The sequence below is a fragment of the Otolemur garnettii genome, unplaced genomic scaffold, assembly GCF_000181295.1.
Source record: "Otolemur garnettii isolate 467f Iridium unplaced genomic scaffold, OtoGar3 scaffold00281, whole genome shotgun sequence".
Classification (NCBI taxonomy): domain Eukaryota; kingdom Metazoa; phylum Chordata; class Mammalia; order Primates; family Galagidae; genus Otolemur; species Otolemur garnettii.
The window spans coordinates 500,836-514,444 of NW_003852676.1; the positions used below are offsets into that span (position 1 = coordinate 500,836).

General features: G+C 56.0%; 1 protein-coding gene across 1 annotated transcript in view; it reads right to left on the reverse strand.

The window, feature by feature from the left end:
• BCR (BCR, RhoGEF and GTPase activating protein) overlaps window positions 1-13,609 on the reverse strand; it is a 144,072-nt gene that overhangs the window by 31,744 nt on the left and 98,719 nt on the right. The window contains exons 10-15 of the mRNA XM_023508839.1: window positions 8,901-9,022; window positions 7,186-7,354; window positions 4,368-4,487; window positions 3,511-3,586; window positions 1,680-1,784; window positions 942-1,016 (exon numbers count right to left, since the gene is read on the reverse strand). Coding sequence (XP_023364607.1) covers window positions 942-1,016; window positions 1,680-1,784; window positions 3,511-3,586; window positions 4,368-4,487; window positions 7,186-7,354; window positions 8,901-9,022 — 667 coding nt within the window. The remainder of the gene's footprint in view (window positions 1-941; window positions 1,017-1,679; window positions 1,785-3,510; window positions 3,587-4,367; window positions 4,488-7,185; window positions 7,355-8,900; window positions 9,023-13,609) is intronic.

The window sequence follows — 13,609 nt, forward strand, 5'->3', positions numbered from 1 at the left end:
GTGCTGGGTGTCACCTGGGGGAGGAGGTGCAGCACGGGAGGAAAGTCTGGGAATGGGACCTGGGGACTGAGAGGTGGTGCTGGGTGTCACCTGGGTTGCTGACTGACAGGACGGGGAGGAGGTGCGGCATGGGAGAAAGGTCTGGGTAGTATCCGGGAAACACCAACAATATTCACAGGGCAGCCAGAGAGGGGGCCCAGGGAACAATGGAGGCATCGGTTGCATGCCACACAACTCTCCTATATTGCAAGGACAGTCTGAGGATTTTTAGTGAATTTAAACACTAGTGTACCTATCGTTTGGGGGCACTGCCCTCACCTCAAAGGTCCTGATGGGTTCTTGTGCAAGCAGTCCTCACTGCCACCTCTAGCCCCCAACAATCACCAGTTGGCTTTCTGTCTCCCTATTTAGCTTTTTCTAGAAATGTCTCCTGCAGCCAAACTAAAGCATAACCTGGCTGCACTGTTCTGATAGCTTGAACAACAGGGAGAGACTCCCCTGCCTTGGAGGGAAAGGAGGAAAAGGGTAATATCCACCCTGGACAGAACAGCCAGATCTGCTCCGCTGATGAGGACAAGGCGTGCTGCCCACTACCCTCCTGGCCTGGAAGACAGGTTCCTGGGAACCCCATAGCTACCTGGACCCTGTTTTCTATTAAACTCCAACCCCTGCAATTATATAGCCTGCCTGCAGGGGGCAGCCTGCCTGCCTGCAGGATCCGAGACAGGTGCAGGAAAGGGCAGGAGTCCCCCTCTGAGAAAACCATCCACTCCGGAGGGCATCAGCTAGCATCCAGCAGACCACAACAGTCAGGGGTCAAAGGCGGCCTCCATAGTCATCTGAACAACTTCCCTGATTCCCCACATTCAGCATGATTAGTCCTTCCTAGGTAGGGACTCCAGACTAGTGGTCGCCTTCTTCCTTCCTGACTAGCCACTTACTTGAACTCTGCTTAAATCCGGTGGCTGAGTGAACGATGACATTCAGGAAGCCATAGAGCCCAGGAGATTCATCATCTATTTAAGAGACCAAAGAGATAAACTTCTCTCCTCCTGGGAGAAAGAGGCAGGTGACAGGCTGGCTGTGCTTCACCATCAGCCATCACACGGACACCACGTGGCCGCCAACTGCCCAGTGTGGGCAATGTGGTGTCTCAGACCCATGGAGGATCTCAGTATCTGTTTAGCAGGCTCACAACGCATGCAAACCACTGACTACGACCAAGTGCATTAAGGCTCCAAGGGAAGGAGAGGGGGGCGGGATGAGGTGAGATGTGCTGGGAAGGTGTGAGCATATATGCACATGTGCAGCAGTGAATGCACAACTCAGTCTGATCAAAAGCATGGGTTGGCAAGGAGCTGGATGAGGAGGGCCGGGAGGATGGGAGTGGGGCTGGATCCACAGCACAGGGGGTCTGAGGAGCATCTGTCCCAGGCTTTGTAACTGGAGACAGAAACCATGTGCCTCCTCAACCACCCAGCAGCAGCTTCCTGGGGAGGGACGGCTCCTACCCAACCCTGTCCACTCCTGAGAGCAGATGGGAGGCCCTGACAAGCACGCGTCCTCCTGAACTAAAGTCCTCCAGCCCCAAGGACAGTGCTGAAGGGAGGACAGAGGCGGTCCTTGGGCCAGTGGCCACCCTCCTTCCCAGTGGCTATGTGTGCAAAGGGCTATCCCACCTTCTTTGTTGATGGTCAGTGGAATGTTGTGAACGGTCTGAAGCTTGACACACGAGTTGGTCAACATCTGCAGCTCCACGGACGTCAGGGAGAAGCTTTTGAAACCTGTGGCAGTGGAAGAATGCCCTGACTGGCCAGTCTGCACTGCTGCCCCTGTATCATCCTGGGGCAGGGGTCTGCCAGGGCCTGGTGCTTGCTGGCTCAGGAGAGGGTGACAGGCTCCCAGGTGCAGTGCTGGGCTAGCAGCAGGGCCTAGAGGAACTTTAGCATGATGCCTACAAATACCAGCATGTGCCGTCCAAGCACAGCCATTAAGAAGGTCTGTGAGTATGAGGCTGGCCCGGGTCCACTTTCCCATGTGGCCTTCCAGCAGCGTGGCTCTGCCCCCTACTCTGCTAACACAGGTCCCTACTTCTCTGCAAGGTGAGAAAAGGGATTTATTCCTGGAGACAAGGTTTCACTGAGCAGGGAATGGAGGCGGCCACTCTGGCAGTGCCCACCACTGTGGGCAGATGAGGGTTGAAATGGATGGGCCCCTGTTATGACAGGAAGCCATGGGATACAAGCACTGGCAGGGCTACAGGAGCCCCATCCCTGCAGGCCACAGCACAGATGGGAGCCAAGGTGTGGCTCTGCACAGGTGTGAGCAATGCAACCCTGGGGATGGGAGCCCAGGCCACGTCAGAGGCATGTGGAGCCCCTGCCCAGAGTCCTTGTGCAACAGGTCAGCCAGAGATGCTGCTTTGGCAGAAGATGGCCCACGGCTGTGGGAAGCCCATGCCACCTGGGACACAGTGCTCACCAGGCTATCAAGCAAGAGGGACAGTGACACGCAGAGGTTACTGGGAACCAGTCCCAGCAAGGATGGCTTGTGAATTCCACCCAGACCCTGCTGCTGGGTGCTGAGGAGGGAAGAGGGGCTGTCCTCCCCCTTGAATACTGCCAGGGGGCCAGAGAAGGAAAGAGCGCAGAGGAGGAGCTGCCCAAGGGGGAGTGGGAGACCTGTCCTGAGAGCAGGCGGTGCCACCACTTAGGGGGAAGATGAGGGCCCAAAGGGATGGGTAGAGGGTATCAGAAAGGCCTGGAGGGGCTTCCCAGGGGAGATCAGACAGGGAATGAATGAGCAGGGGATGGGGGTGGACAGGTGGAAGAATAGAGGGTTACGGCCCTATCAGGATAGCTCCAGTTTCTTTTCTTTTCTTTCTGAGACAGAATCTCACTATGTCGCCCTCAGTAGAGTGCCGTGGTGTCACAGCTCACAGCAACCTCAAACTCTTGGGCTTAAGTGATTCTCTTGCCTCAGCCTCTCAAGTAGCTGGGATTACAGGCACCTGCCACAACCCCTGACTATTTTTTTGTTGCATTTTGGCTAGGGCCGGGTTTAAACCCACCACCCTCAGTATATTGGACTGGCGCACTACCCACTAAGCCACAGGTGCTGCCCAATTTTTCTATTTTTAGTCGAGTGCTCAGGCTCTCTTTTTAGTAGAGCAAGGCTCACTCTTGCTCAGACTGGTCTTGAATTCCTGAGCTCATGTGATCCACCTGCCTCAGCCTCCCAGAGTGCTAGGATCACTGGTGTGGGCCACAGCATCCAGCCCAATTTATATTCTAAATTAGAGCTCATGTAACATGTTACTTGGATAAAGCCCCTCAAAAATATAAAAAAGGGGGCAGTACCTGTGGCTCAAAGGAGTAGGGCACTGGCCCTATATGCCAGAGGTGATGGGTTCAAACCCAACCCCGGCCAAAAAATTAAAAAAAGAATATATGACAGGTTTCAAACCACAGGAGATGCCTCTCTGGCCCTCATGTTCCCAAGGTCACTCACACTTCTTCTGCTGCTCCCGGATGTTCTCCCTCCACTCGGCGCGCTCGTAGTCGGAGGAGATGAGGAATGTGTAGCTCTGGGGCAGGTGAGGAGAGCATAACCCAGTTATCTCTGTCCAGCTAGGAGGGTACCTGTCAGACTTGGGGCACCCCACTGCTGTCAGCCAGCCAGGGGCCTGTGGCGAAGTGTGCTTACACTCACAGCTTGGTGTGTGGCTTCTCACTCTCTGCCCTCCTTAACAGCTGGGTGTTGGGCCACAGCACCTAAGCCCCCATTTGAACTGCCAGGGTCAGGGTGTGGCACAGGGCTCAGGCACATGGAGGAGGTTGCCAGAAATTCACAATGGTGAGCTGACGTCAACTTGACCTTCCGCATCCAAACCACAACCCCAATGCGGACCCAGAGATGAGGCTATGGCAGGGCCCACCAGCTGCCTCTCCTGGCCAGGGGGCCAGGGGACAAACCATTTTGCCCATTGACAGGTGTGTCTCATGCCCTTGGAGGGAGAGAGCCAGGCTACAAGATGGTACTGGGACTTGGGAGAGAAGTTGAGTCTTTGGTCCGTGCTACCACCAGAGGGCATCATTGCACTGAGGGCTGGGTCTGCACAAACCGCAGAGGCTACCCTCCCTGGAGACCCTGACATTCTCCAGCTGTGGGAGATGAGCTAGCTGCCACTCAACCTGGGGGCTACAGCCCAAAGTGTGCACACCTGGGGGCCTGGGCACCTGCCCGTGCTACAGTGGACCAGGATGGTCTCAAAGGACAAAAGGCCGCGTGATCAGTCAGTCAGGGGGCCAGCCCAGGCCAGGAGCGTCTGCCTGGGCGAGCAGGAGGGGTGTCGTGGGGGTGCTCACCTTGCCGTTGCGGCTGTGCACCCTGAAGGCCATGCTGGGTGACATGAGCAGCAGCAGCGACTCCTGCTCAGACAGCTTCTTCTTTAGCCTCTCGGTGGCCTTGCTGCCTTTGTTTGCTCTCTGCAGGGAAAGGCCACATTTTCATCCCAGTGCCTGGGACAACCTGCTCCCACTCGATCTGTCCCTCTGACCCCACACCTGGCCCATGGAAGGTGGGAATCTGTTTATCCACTCAGCTCAGCCCAGGGCCACAGGCAGCTGCTACTGGTGACATTTTCAGGATAGAAACAGCCTTTCCAGGCCTGGCATAAGCTATGGGACATGCTCAGTAAACTTTCTTTTTCTATTTTTGAGACATAGTATTACTCTGTCACCCTGTAGAGTGCGATGGCATCACAGCAACCTCAAACTCCTGGGCTCAAGCAATTCTCCTGCCACAGCCTCCCAAGTAGCTGGGACTACCTGCCACAAGCCCCAGTTACTTTTTCTTTTTTTCTTCTTGAGGTACAGTCTCACTTTCTTGCTCCCAGGAGGGTGCCATGGAGTCATACAAAGCAACCTCAAACTCCTGGGCTCCAGTCATTCTCTTGCGTTAGCCTCCCAAGTAGCTGGGACTACAGGCACCCACCACAATGCTTGGTTATTTTTTAGAGACAGGGTCTTACTTTTGCTCAGGCTGGTCTTGAACTCCTAAACTCAAGCAATCCACCCTCCTCCACCTCTCTGAGTGCTGGGATTATAGGTGTGAGCCACCAAGCCCTGCCGTATGCTAGCTAGTTGTTCTATTTTTAGTAGAGACAGGGTCTCACTCTTGCTCAAGCTGATCTCAGCTTGAGCTCAGGTGATCCTCTCAAATCAGTCTCCCAGAGTGCTAGGATTATAGGTGTGAGCCACCAGATCATTTACTAAACCTTTCTTGAAGAAATGAAAATGTTCCTCTCATAAAGGCAGAGAGAAGAAACCTTTACAAACGTCCTTGCCTTCAAATTTTTTTTTCTTTTTTTGAGATAGAGTCTCACTATGCCACCCTCTGTCTAGTGCCATGGCATCACAACTTACAGCAACCTCAAACTCCTGGGCTTCAGTGATTCTCTTGCTCAGCCTTCCAAGTAGCTGGGACTACAGGCACCCGCTACAATGCCTCGCAATTTTTTTATTATAGTTGTCATTGCTGTTTAGCAGGCTTGGGTTGGGTTTGAACCCGCCAGCCCTGGTGTATGTGGCTGGTGCCCTGACCACTGAGAGCTATGGGTATGGTGCCCTTGCCTTCAGCTTTTTTTTTTCTCTTGCAGTTCTTGGCCAGGGCCAGGTTTGAACCTGCCACCCCGGTATATGGGGCTGATGCCCTACTCCTTGAGCCACAGGCACCATCCCTTTGCCTTCAATTTTTGACAAACTCAGACAATGTCCAGGGGCTGTTGTGACCCCCTCCCTGATCCAACCATCAGGCCCCCTGGAAGAGTCTGTGGAGGTCCCAGGGAAAAACCAGACAAATATCACAGCACCTAGACAGGGAAACCCTCCCAGCCCAAGCTGTGTAAGACTCCTTATGAAGCCACTACCCCAGGGAGGAGAAATCTGAGCTGCCTGTCACTAAGCAGGGCCCTGCCTCCCACCCCCAGACGAAGGGCACCATGTGGAAAATGCCGGGGTGCCATCAACAAGCCAGGACTACCCCTGAGGATGTAGTTCTGGCCCCTCTGCTGGGGACACCCTGCTTTGGAGGCCACAGTCTTGCCTAGATGAACAAATAACCAACGTTTACTTGGGCCTCAGGGCTCCCTGTGTGCTCCTCAATGTGCTGGGTTTGGGTGCAGCTGGGTGACGGCTAAGGTGGACCCCTCTCCTGCTGTGTCTACCCCAGCCAGGCATCCCTGGGCTGAAGTCCAACCTCCTAGGGACCTATGTCACCTGTGGCCATCTCACGGGACCTACTCTGGGCTGGGTAACCTCAGACATGACAGACTCATCCCCACTACTTTCATAGTCTTTGAAACCTTTCCGGAAAAAACTACGGGCCTGAAGTCCAGAACATGTGGAGGGGCAGCACCCCCACCTGGGGCTGGCCCATATCAGGACGGTGGGGTGTCTTCCTCAGCCCTACATCTGGGGCTGGTCCAAGCCCTCCACAGTCTGGCTGTGACTTTCCTTCCAGTGACTGAGTACTTTACCTATGTGACAGAGTGACACAGCAAAGGCTGCTGCCCGGGCATAAACCACTCAAGCCAATGGCCGGAGGCAAGGACTCAGAGGCAACTCTCCCCACTAGCAGATGGGACTTCCATTCAGGCACTCTCCCCAGAACTCAGAGTGACTCCTGCCGCTCCCCACACATACTGCTTGGTGCTCTGTGCCTGAGTCCTCACGCCTGCCCATGTGACCTGGGACTGCCCTTATGAACACAGCACTCTGCCATCCCAGGCTCAGTAAGTGAAAATCTTGTTCCCTACTGTGCACCCTCTGGAGAGCCAGGGGCTGCCCTGGGCAGGTTTTACCCAGGACAGCAAGGAGAACACAAGGTCGGGCTTGAGTTCCAGTGTGATGGTTGGTCAGGAGCCACAGGGATAGAGTCTCATACCTGGCCGATGAAAAAGTGTGACGCCAGCACGAGTAAGTGTCCCATGTGGGGAACCTGTGGTCACAGGTCAGACAACTAGGCATCAGGCCATTGGCCAGGTATGAGACTGTATCCCATGAGAGGGGCATAGTGACCCCCAGCACCCTTGATGCCTGGCGAGGAGAGTACCTGTGGGCCGCGTGCAGGCTACCGCCCACCAGGTCACATGGAGCCCAGCCCCCGGCGCCCCTAGCCCTGCACCTTCTCCCTCTGGATATCACTCTTGATCTGGGAGATCTTGATCTTCAGAGCATCCAGCTCCTCATCCGGCACCAGGGGGATGTTGGGGGCTGCCTCCGACTCGTCCACCATCTGGAAGCTCAGATCCGTGAGTGGAATGTACCACTTGCAGTCGTATTGCTGGGTTTTGCTGGTGGGAGAGAAGGAGAAAGCTGACCCAGGCTGACCGCCTTCCCTGGACGATGGCACTGCTGCTGAGACTGGCCATGAATGCTGACACAGGCTGATGGCCTTCCCTGAGACTGGCCATGCATAGTCCATCTAACCTAAAACCCAGCCTGACACTGGTGGCCCCCAGCCTTGACGGATGGGGAAACTGAGGCTCTCTTCCAAGCTGACTGATTAAACCCCCCCAGCAGGGCAATGGCAGGATGTGGGGAAGAGCCCAGTTCTGGTCCTTCCCAATGTGGCCTTTGCTCTAATCAGATCTGGTGTGACTTGGGTGAGTCTGACCCATGGGTGGTGGTGGGGTGTCTGTAGCGCTGTGCTGAGAGAACCTCAGAAGCCACCACCACCCTTGGGGGACAAAGAACAGTGACCACCCAGTGATGCCTGGCAGGGGAGGGCTGGCCTGCATGAACTCTTGCAGCTCCCTGACCTGCTACCCACACTTCCCAGATTGGTCCCAACATAACCCTCCCACAATGGTGTGTGACCCTTTAGGTCACCATGATGCCCCACAGTTATCTACAGATTGTTAATGGCAACTGTTTTTTTCTTTTTTTTTTTTTTTAGACAGAGTCTCAAGCTGTTCCCCTGGGCAGTGCTGTGGCGTCATAGCTCACAGAAACCACCAACTCTTAGGCTCAAGTGATCCTCTTACTGCAGTTTTTCTATTTTTAGTAGAGACAGGGGCTTGCTTTTTTTTTTTTCTTTTTCTTTTTGCTCAGGCTGGTCTCGAACTCCTGAGCTCAAGCTATCCACTTGCCTCGGCCTCACAGAGTGCTAGGATTACAGGTGTGAGCCACCATGCCTGGTGCCGTTAATGGCAAATTTTTTTTTTTTCAGGTGCCGCCCAATGGCAACTTTTGATCTTGAACCTGGCATTTTGTCTAGGTGGGAGAAACATAAACACAAGACAAGGCCCAGCTGCAACCTCACTGACCTCTCCTGGGTGACCCATGACCCCCCCATCCTAGAGCACTGGGGCAGGACAGGGACAGGTCACCACTCACCCTCCACTCACAGCCCCCCATCCTGGAGCATCCAGGCAGGACAGGGCCAGGTCACCATTCACCCTCCACTCACAGCTCCCCATCCTGGAGCATTGGGGCAGGACAGGGTCAGGTCACCATTCACCCTCCACTCACCACTCATACCCTCCCCCATCCTGGAGCATTGGGGCAGGACAGGGACAGGTCACTGCCCTATCCACTCATTGTCCCCCCCCCCATCCTGGAGCATTGGGGCAGGACAGGGCCAGGTCACCACTTACCCTCAACTCACCCTCCCCATCCTAGAGCATTGGAGCAGGACAGGGTCAGGTCACCACTCACCCCCTCCCCCATCCTGGAGCATCCAAGCAGGACAGGGCCAGGTCACCACTCACCCTCCACTCACCTCCCCCCCCACCATCCTGGAGCCAGGCAGGACAGGGACAGGTCACCACTCACCCTCCACTCACCCCCCCCCAATCCTGGAGCATCCAGGCAGGACAGGGCCAGGTCACCACTCACCCTCCGCTCTGCTTCTTGAGCTTGGTGCAGAGGAGTAAGTCTGTGAAGAGGAAGATGTGACGCAGCTTGCGGGCGCCCTCCACCAGCTCCACCATGAAGCTATCCTTCAGCAGCTGCCGGTGCTGCGGGCACAGAGGGGGGCCAGGTCAGACAGGGTGTGCGGGCCCTCCTGGCCCAGAAGGAGCAGGTTGCCCTAGAGACATTCTCCGCCCCACAAGGGGATATTTCACTCCCTCCACATCCAATCCTCAGACCACTGTCCAGAATTTTCTGTCCGTCTCACTGGCCTGACGACAGAGGCCTACAGGCACCCTTTTGTTCAACAGGCATTTCTTTCTGAGTCCCTCCTCGTGCTTGGCCTCCGCCAAGCAAACAGCCTATAGGGAAGACCAATGATGGGAGAAACCCTTTTAAATGGGTAGCCAGTGCGACTCCGGGGATGGCAACTTGAGACAAGAAGCTGGCGGTGCTGAGGAGGGGCAGTGCTGCAGAGGGACAGTCCCAAGCACACGCTCTGTGGTGGGAAGAGCTTCACGTTCTGGGTATAGACAGGTCAGCAGTGCAGCCATTGGGGAGGGGTGCTCTGAGAATAGGCGGCCCTCAGTGTCATGACAAAAACCAGGAGTGGTTCTGAAGGCAGCAGGAAGCTGGGGGCCCATGTCTGGAATACCTAGTCCTCCTGACCAGGCAAGACAGGACAGGCAGAGTCACACACTTCTGACAGCTGCCTGAACACCTGTGGCCTGAGAGCAGAGGCAAAGAGGAGCAAGGGTGGGCAGCATGAGCTCCCAGCCAGCCACGTGCCTTTCTGCATCTCAGCACTTTGCTGCTAAATGGGCATGTTAAGGTAAACCACTGATTCACCCACAAACAGTGCCGGGCACGGTGTGTGGGCTGGGTGCTACCAGGGTAGAGGCTGTCGCAGTAAGCCCTCCCCGCACACAGATGGTGTGCTGTGCGGGCATATCCTGAATCATCTGATGTGATCCCCGTGACACACTGTAGGCAGGTCCTGATGCTCACTTCACAGATAAGAAAACAGAGCCTTGTAGAAGTCCGCTGTCTACCCAGGTAGCACAGAGAGCAAGTGGTAACATGCATTTCTGCAAGTGCACACGTTGTTCCTTGCTGCCTCTGGGTGCTGTCACCAAGCAGCTGTCTGCCCTTGGGGACGCACAGTCCTGGCTGCACCTGGCTTCCAGGAAGGCTTCCTAGGGAGGGCAACCCCTGCCCTGAGCTAGGATGGCTGGGAAGAGTCTGTACGTGGGATGTGTACTACAGAGCGCCTGAAAACCCATGTCTCCCCTGGCAGGTGGTGCACCCCTGCTCTGGAGGAGCCAGGCTGGCCAGGGGACAGAGCAGGTGTCTGGACAGAGCAGGTGTCTCCCACACCCTGCAGGATCTAGAAGCAACAGAGTTCCCAGAAGCAAATTTAGTCTGGGCCAGGCCCCTGACACTCCCTGGGTGGAGGCTGCATATCACCTTTGTAGGTAGGCTGGCTCACGACGGCCCTGGTGCCCTAAGTGGAAGGGCAAGAAGACTGTTGGTGTGCCAAGGTGTGACTCATTGGTACTCACCCACTCCCTGCCTGCCAAGGGCAGATAGCTGCCTGGTGACAGTACCCAGAGGCAGCAAGGAACAGCGTGTGCACTTGCAGAAATGTCTGTACAACGCAGGAAGGCTGACCCAGGCATGTCCAACTGTTGGGTCTGCAGCAGGGACCAAGTCTGGGGAGGATCCTGGGACACTGAGGTTCTCCGGGAATGATCACAAGATGTCCCCTTGGCAGGCACACAGCAGAGGGTCTTCCAGCCCAGGAAGAGAGGTCCAAGCAATGACACGGCCAGAGGGCAGCTCTCTAGTCACAATGGGACTGAGCTTCTCGCCATCACCAGCAGAGGGCACTCTAAGCTCAGCTCAGAAGCAGTGCACACACCTGTGGGCCAGAAATGCCCAGACACCCTGTCTTCCCACACTGACCAGATCCCCAGGGTTTCAGGGCCTTCGAGCCAACACAGACTTCCCACTGACCCACCAAGTCAGGTGAGGGACACAGCAAGAGTGGGGCTGGGTCCCCACAGCATCCTAGAGACAGTGTAAGGTCACATGGGAGGACTGTCCCTGTGGCCATGTCTCAAGAGAAGCAAACACCCCCAGGCAGAGCTGCAGGACAGAGAGGATGAGACCTTACTGACCCCAGGACAAGGACAGCATCATGCTTCAGAGGTGCTGATGGGCAGTGACTCTGAAAAGCTGGCCCACTGGAGATCCTTGTGTTTTTGCTGTGTTTATCTCTGTGCATCCTGTCTCCCTCCGTGTGGGTATCCATTCCAGCGTGAGCATATGCCGGTGTGTGTATGTGCCCATGTGTCCTCACATATGTGACCCCACGTGGGCATGTGTCCCTCTATAGATGTGTGTGCCCCTGTGTGTGCTGTGGGGCAGGGTATGGGAGGGAGGCACAGATGTCACACCCCCTTTGGGGAGCTCCCCCACAGCCATGGTGGGGACACCAGCTGGAAGGGACACCATCTGCCTTCTCAAATAACCGATAACATCACCCCATAGGCAGCCGCCCAGCGAGGCAAGGCGGCCAGGGCCCCCTGCACCTTCACTGCCTGCTGCACCCTCCTCTCTCCACAATGATACTGCCAGCTCGGTGGCTCCATTTCTCTGAGCCTCTGTTCACTTAAAAATGAGATGGCAATGACACAGACCCTGTGGTGGCATTTTTTCAGAGCATTAAATGAATCACTGTACCCCAAGGTCATCACACAGGGCTACCAGTTACCATTCACCAAGACCTCAAAGCTGTGCACATGGCGGGGGGGAGCGGGGACATCTTCAGAGCCTCCCATACATGACTTTACCAGAGAGGTACATTCACCCCCCTTTTACAGACAGGAAACCGGAGCCCTGGGAGGTGGCATTTTGTGCCCATGGTCTTTCAAGGAGGGGGCAGGCTCAGGCCACATGGGCCATGAGGAAGGGTCTTCCCCAGGCTGATACTTCCTTCAGCTGTCACTGTGGTAACACCCACCCCCCTCTCTTGGGTATAGCCTTCTCACACTGGAATGGATGAGGCTGGAAAAAAGGAACTATTACAGGCTAAAGGCCTGTGACCCCACCCACAGAATTCATGTACCCCAACACCCACTGGGAAGGGGTTCGGAGGTGGGGCCTTTGGGAGTAAGTAGGTTTAGGCGAGGTTCCGAGGGCGGGGCTGACGTGATGGGCTCAGTGTCCCTATAGGAAGACAGAGATCGTATTCTTGTGAAGGAAAGGCAGTGTGAGGACACAGTGAGAAGGTGGCCCAGAACCTGACCTCGCAGGCCCCCGGGGGAGGGAGAGAGAGATGCTTGTTGTTCATGCCTCCCAGCAGGTGGTATGTGGGCACAGCTAACTGAAATGCCTAACACATGCTCTGGGCTCCAAGACCACAGTTTTATGGGGGGCTGGGGAACATCCTCAGGTACTGCAGCATGATGAGAAACAAACCAGCAGGGCCTGGACGGGTGGGATGAGGAAAAGTCACCACGCAGGCCCAGGTGGGGCACCGGCGGCTGGCCCAATGGGCCCTGCAGGCAGCTAGCAACCCCAGCCCTCACTACTGTGCCCATTGAGAAAATCTGCACCCCAGGAGAGCTGGCTAACTGCCAGTGACCTGGATGACACTGCCTGCCAGTGGTAGTCCCTACACTGCAGTCTCTAGAGGGTCAACAGGTGCTCAGGGAGCAACAAGGGTCCCCAGCCAGGCTGACAGCCTCGTGGCCTAGGACCTACCACCATAATTTCTGGCCCTTCTCCCCTCTCACCTGACCTCTGGCTCTTGGAACCTGGCTAACTAGCCTCCCTGAAGAGCAAACCTCCACTGCCTGGTTTGAAAGAAAGCCTTTCCTGGCCAATTTTGGCCTGAGAGATTTCATGCACCCTCAAGAGACACATCACAAGACAATCTCTCTCTGGGGGTGGTCCAGAAGGGACACGAACCTGTTGGAGGGTGGGGCAGGGCCCAGGGAAGCACACTGCCAGTTTGCAGCAATAACAAGGGTGGTGGCAGCTAACGTTTGCTGAGCACCTACAGTGTCACCCCACAGCTCATCTCCCTCCACAGAACCGCCCTGTGTAGCAGGCTCCAGCTCCGCCACATCACGGAGAATGAACAGCTGAGGGGGTGAGCAGTGTGCCCACGCTCTTGGGATGAATTAGAACCTGGCCCAGACAAGCCCAGAAGCCCAACATTTGCAGGTAAATAGGGCCAAGAAAGGCTGGGCTCTGAACATGGGCACCCCCCACCCCCATCTTATCTTCTGGGAGCATTGCCTGACGAGGTTCTTTCAGCTTCCTCTCCAGGACCTGGGCACGCTGGGGGTTAGAGATGACCAGCAGGGCCTGGACGCCCACAAGTGGCTGCCACCTTGTGCCTGGTGGAGCTGAACACTCCACTCCTCCCGCCCTCGGGCTGGCACCTGCCTCTCCGCAGCAGTGCCTGTGAGGTCTGGCCTCTCCAGTTGTCCACCAACTCTTTCACCATCAACTGAAAGGCCTCAGCTCTCCTGGGGCCACGCCTCGCCACCTCTCCACCTTAGCCTGCCCCAGTAACCCCCTAGGACCAACCCCCAGCTCCTGATCAGACCATTCCCTGATCCTCTGGGATCCCAGGTGGAGGACAGTTATTGGGGCCAATGCATGGCTGGCTCTCAGGAGAC